Raw genomic sequence first — 6,332 nt, 5'->3', positions numbered from 1 at the left:
AAAAAAAAAAGAAATTGAAGGGCATATAATTTACGAACTGTTTGTATATGTAAGACTCACTATTCTTATAATAGTTCTAGTGAAACTGGTCATTTAACCAACATATTCAGAAACATTTAACAAAGTAAAAAAAAAAAAGATAAAGAGGCAAATAATTATAATTTATTTTTACTTATGTAAGACTCACCCTTCCAATATCGGATAATTTTGCTCTGTATATAAGACCATATCCCCATCTCCAATCGGATTCCGATGATTGATCCGATATTTTCTATTTGGATGTGGACAAATATCCGATCCGATTTACCCCCTAACTCGGAACCGGTTCAACCGATCGAACCGAACCGGTCCTCAGTGGCCATGGCGAAGAGGATAAAATAGGGGAGCAAAAAGATAAGCCAAAAAGAGAGGCTTTTGCTTCTTCTTCTTCTTCCCCGTGTGTGTGGGAGAAGCCCATGGCGTCGCTTTCTCCTTCAATCCACCACTACTCTTCTTGGTACTTCTTCTTCTTCTCTTTTCCATTTCATTTGCTTCTTTTCATGTGTTGAACAAGCATAATATCTTTGGTTTAGGTGAATTTGAGGAGGATACCATGATTTTGAGAAATTGGGTTTGCATGCTCATTTGCTTCTTATAATGTGTTGAACGAGCGATATCTTGAAATGGGTCTCTCTGGTTTAGGTGAATTTTGAGGAGGGTACCATGATTTGAGAAATGGGTTTGTTGTAATCGATTTGACGGTGCATACGAGGATATTTTTTAAGAAAGTTTTATCATGGGTTTTGCGCAAAATTGCGTTAAAGTTTGTATTTTGAGTAGTAAACTAGCTAATAAGTTTGTATAAATTTGTTATTTTTTTATTACTGGTTCATTGCAGTATTGGTTCTGGATCAAAATTTGGAATAGAGCCTCATAGATTTTTGGTTACTTTTGAGGTGGGTGCTATGGTTTGAGAAGTGGGTTTGTGGTAATCGATTTGAAAGTGCATACGAGGATATTTTTGAGAGAGTTTTATCATGGGTTTTGTGCAAAGTTGCATAAAATTTGCGTTTTTTGAGTAGTAAACCAGGTAATAAGCTTGTATAAATTTGTTAATTTTGATTACTTTTTGGTAGCTAATTTTTGGGTACATTACAGTGTTGGTTGTGGATCAAATTTTGGAATTGACCCTCTTAGGTTTAGGTGAATTTTGAGGAGGGTACCGTGATTTGAGAAGTGGGTTTGTCATTTGTGGCAATTGATATGATTTGAGAAGTGGGTTTTGAGAAGTGGGTTTGTTGTAATCGATTTGAAGGTGCATAGGGATTTTTTAAGAAAGTTTTATCATGGGTTTTGCGCAAAATTGCACTACAATTGGTTTTTTGAGTAGCAAACGAACTAATAAGTTTGTATAAATTTGTAATTTTTCAATTAGTGTTTGGTAGCTAATTTTTGGGTACATTGTAGTAGTATTGGTTGTGGATCAAATTTTGGAATTGAGCCTCTTAGAGGGGTACCATGATTTGAGAACTGCGATTGTTGTAATTGATATGAAGGTGCGTACGAGGATATTTTTAAGAAAGTTTTATCATGGGCTTTGTGCAAAGTTGCATTAAAATTGGGTTTTTGAGTAGTAAACCAGCTAATAAGTTTGTATAAATTTGTAAATCGTTTATTACTTTTTGGTAGCTAATTTTTGGGTACATTGCAGTATTGGTTGTGGATCAGATTTTGGAATTGAGCCTCTAATAAAGGTTTAGGGAATTTTGAGGAGAGTACCTGATCTGAGTAGTGAGTTTTCTTTGAAAGTGTTTAGATTTGTTGTAATCGATTTGGAGGTGCATACAAGTGGATTTTAAGAAAGTTCCATCTTGGGTTCTCCGTAAAATCACATAAAAGTTGATTTTTTTCAATAGACTAGCTACCATGATTGTCTTAAATTTGTTATAACTATCATAATCTCACATTGGAGTTATTTAGCTAAGAGAAATTTGAGGAGGATACCATGATATGATTAGTGGGTTTTCTTGGGGAGTGTTTATTTTTGGTAGAATCGATGTTAAAATTCTTACATGTTGATGTTAAGAAATGTCTAACTTGGTTTTCTTCTTAATTTCATATAAAATGGTTTTTTAGTGGTGTGGATAACAAGATGTCTAACTTTGTTATTTTCCAGTTACTTTGAAAGCAATTTTTTTGGGTACATTGGAACTTTTGAGCTTCATGCATTTCTGGTATACCACTTAAACAATACAGTATCAGTTGTAGATCAAATTTCGAAATTGCCCTTTCGGGAAGAAAGAATTATTTGAAGAAGACACCATGATTTGATTATTGAGTTTGATTGGAAGCATTTAGAATTGTTATCATCAATTTTAAGTTTGTATAAGTCTATATTAACAAATTTTCATTTGGGGTTCTCTGCAAAATTACATAAAATCTGGGGTTTTGAGAGGTAGTGAGGTACAGGTGCATCTACCTTCACTTATTAGAACCTAACTTCTCAAGAAAGTTCGACTTTTGAGCTTCATGGCTTTGTGGAAAATCTATTTGATACTTAGGTATTTGGTTGCGGATTAGATGCTACCAAGTGATTTCTGTGTAGCATGTAAATTCTTCAGTTAGGTAGCAGTTTAAAATTGGTACATTCATAGGAAAGATAAAATCTAACTTGAAAGTATTGCCGAATCATATAAACTAGTTTTTATGTCGAACTTTACCTTCATTTTTTGTTTATTATTTTTTTCTGTTCATTAATGATTGTCCATATTATTTTCAAGTCATCGATGGATTCGGTGGCAAATCTATTGTCCATCATGGATGTAATGACTTGCAATTGAATGGTCTTATCCGAAGCTTGCTCTGCTCGACACATTCAAGTCAGTATCTGATCTACTCGAACCATTATAGTATGGGACAGTCACTGTATTGACATCTCTATCTCTAGCCTCGCGCATCTTCATCCTATTGGGACTGTAGAAAGAATTTCCTCTTATTGAGCTTTGCAGTACTCTTTTTGATGCTCGACCCTAATTACAAAATCTAGTTACTAGTAAATTGAGTTGTAGGCTTGTAGCCAGCAGATGAATAATGGACAGCTCAAGATCTAAGTAAGATACAAGGTCCTCACTAGGAGATGGCGTTGTTTTATACACCATAATTTGAAGTATAAAATAAGGAAATTAAATCAATAGTTTTTCCATTCTATTTTTCTGTGCATTTTGATAATTGGCAAAATTAACTGCAGTGTCTTTTCTAGAATTTGGCTTGAGTATAGCTCAGTGTAAGTTGAAAATTACGGTGCATTTTGCTATTTAAGTAACAGCTTAAACCATTTAAACCATTTCTTATTATTCCTTTAGCACCATTTGTTTGTGCCATGTTTCTCATATGATTTTACTGATTTATGAGTCAAATATTTAGGTGGTTAACAGCTCTAATTGAATTGATGTACCTCTATGTATCTATGTATCTACATATGTATGTATGCATATGAACATTATGAAATCTTGCAATGTTTGAACTGGTCTAAAGTACTCCTGTTTTCTTATGAATCAGCAATTTGAAATCCGTTTTTCTTGGTGAGAGAGGTGGTATTCGTACTTGCGATGTTACCGTCAGTAGGATTGGATTTTTCCGAAAGCCAGTGGAGTGCAAGGAATCCAGGATTGGAAAGAGGCCGATCGAAGTCCCGGATAACGTGACCGTCGCATTAAATGGGCAGGATTTGAAGGTTAAAGGTCCACTAGGAGAACTCTCGAGGACTTATCCACGTGAAGTCAAACTTGAGCGAGAAGAATCTGGTCATTTAAAAGTCTCTAAAGCTATGGACACTAGACGAGCAAACCAAATGCACGGGCTTTTCAGGTAAAACATATAAACAAACAAGATGTACTAATTTTGATTTTAGACTTTTTCCCCATGTTTCTCTTCAAGCATTATATTATCAATCTTAATGCTGGGCAACGTTATGTATAATATATGTCTCGTCATTTGCTATATTATTCTGCATCTTCATCTTGTCCTTCATGCCGTGTCGCCTAATAGAGTTGACGGTCTTGATTTTTGATTAATAGAATGCACAGAAAATGAGCGCTGAAAAGCTGTTCACTCAGCATAACAACAACAAAAATAAAAGGAGAATGGATTAGTGCAAAGTGGCACAGGAGTTGAGCATTACATCCCTAGTCCCTACCATGCCCATACACCATTGATACTAAACGGTGCTGGCGTGAATGTACTATTTCACTCCTTCAGGCACTGTCAGCAAAGGCAAACCATCGAGGGCCGGTACCACATCTATTGCATTATATATCGAGGGCGATCCGTAGAGAGCATTTATACATCTATTGTGTTATTTTTAAGTTCTTTTTTGTCTGTAAAATACGGTTGGACACTTTCCGTATTTAAGGGAACGCATAATTTGCAGACAAGATGGACGGAGTTTTCTATCTCATTCCGGCTGTTCTAAAAGCCTCTGAGGTATCGGAAAGACATTAGTTAACGGCGCAATTGTGAAACAAAATAGCCAAATTCAATCTCTAGTCCGCTTTCTCCACGAATTTTGAAATGACCATTTTTCTGATCTATAAAAGTTAGGAAGAATTGTAGCATTTCTCTGCTAGTGCTCGAGTGCAATGCAGGTCTTCTTTATCTGTGTGTTAGGACATATGCTTATTACTCACGTGTCACGTCTCCACGCCTTACATTAGCAGTTAGTTAATTATGTTCGTGATCTTGCTTTTTTGTGAATCGCATTGAAACTTAAAAACAGCAAATCGAGCCCTTTTTAAAAACTAAAATTTCCTTACTGCGCTATACTCCGTTTGACGTCTCTTTGTCGTATTCGGAATGCAGAACCCTGACAGACAACATGGTAGTTGGGGTCTCAAAGGGATTCGAGAAGCGTCTCCAACTTGTCGGCGTGGGATATCGAGCAATGCTGGAGGGCAGAGATCTCGTGCTGAATCTCGGGTTCTCGCACCCGGTCCGGATGGCCATCCCGGAGGGCCTGCAAGTGAAGGTGGAGGATAACACTAGGATCGCAGTGAGCGGCTACGATAAGTGCTCCATCGGTGAGTTTGCCGCCGCGATAAGGAAATGGCGGCCCCCCGAACCATACAAGGGGAAGGGCGTGAAATATGCCGACGAGGTTGTGAGAAGAAAGGAGGGAAAAGCCGGGAAGAAGAAGTAGATATTGTTGTTGTTGTTGTTGATGGTGGTGGTTTTACGAGTTTCCTTAATTTACATACATTTTGGATGTTATGTATTTGAAATTCTTAACTGTTGCCAGAGCTTTTGAGTTCTTATTGATACCTGCATTTTGTGTTATTCTTGAAATTAATATATATATTTTTTTTGATACATGGGAGTTTTGAGTTCTTATGTTTGCTGCCAGTCCTAATGCAATTCTGTTTTCCTAAAAATCTGACATAGTATGATAGATCAGAGTGGATCTAAGTTGCCGGGTTGTTTTAGGCATAGTTTGGTAATGTGATAGCTAAAAATACTATTTTATACTATGAAAGTTTTTTAAAAAATTTAAAAACTCTTACAATCTTTCCTTCTCCAATAATTTAAACTTATGATTGCAGCTGTCACCGGAGAATTATATAGCCCAGCAATCGCAAGTTTGCAACCATAATTTTATAATATAAAATAAAAGAATATTAAAAGCGTTTTTAAAACTTTTGAATCTTTCGTAATATAAAAATGATGTTTTTAACCACCACAATACACAGTTACACCTTAGTACTTTTTTTTTTTTTTGAGGTTAAAAGCCCGTAAGCATTTCATTAAAAAATAGAGCTTGAATACATCATTTTACAATTTTGGAAAATAAAATAAGTACATCATCACCCAAAGAAAAAGGGAAAACATAAGTTACCCCACAAACTAGATTAAAGAGAAAAATAAAAATGACGGTTACAGAAAGTGAAAAAAGAACGTCATAATAAAGAATAAAATATCAAGAAATTTATAAACAAAAATAATTATCTAGACTATGCTCCCGTTCCAAATTCCGTGCTTCGGACCACATTAGAATGTCTTTATTTCAGAATCCTCCAAACTCTAGTTCGAAGAGTATTCACAAAATCTACGATGCCTGATATAGTAAAAAAAGAGAAGTCATATTCACAGAGTCTGTAATACTTGATAAAGTAAAGAAAAAGATAAGCTTCAAATAATGAAAGAGCAAAGTAAAAAAATAGACGAAAAAAATAGATAATTGAGATGAAAATGTTAGAGAAAAATATAGAAGATAATAAGTAGAAAGCCTATAAAGAAAGAAAAAAAAAAAAACAAAAAATGGGACAAAAGTCGAGCCCATTGGCCCGATTAGTTATGTTATT

At 35.3% G+C, this 6,332-nt stretch overlaps 1 protein-coding gene across 1 annotated transcript; it reads left to right on the top strand.

Annotated features, from left to right (window-relative positions):
* LOC109723984 (50S ribosomal protein L6, chloroplastic) lies at nt 339–5,310 on the top strand. Its single transcript, XM_020252544.1, has 3 exons — nt 339–496; nt 3,538–3,846; nt 4,837–5,310. Exons 1-3 carry the CDS (start codon nt 456–458, stop codon nt 5,171–5,173), a joined length of 687 nt encoding a protein of 228 aa, XP_020108133.1. The 5' UTR covers nt 339–455; the 3' UTR covers nt 5,174–5,310.

The sequence above is a fragment of the Ananas comosus genome, linkage group 18 (assembly GCF_001540865.1).
Source record: "Ananas comosus cultivar F153 linkage group 18, ASM154086v1, whole genome shotgun sequence".
NCBI classification, from domain to species: Eukaryota; Viridiplantae; Streptophyta; class Magnoliopsida; order Poales; family Bromeliaceae; genus Ananas; species Ananas comosus.
Note: the sequence above shows the minus strand (reverse complement) of the source record. Positions and strands in the feature narration are given on the sequence as shown.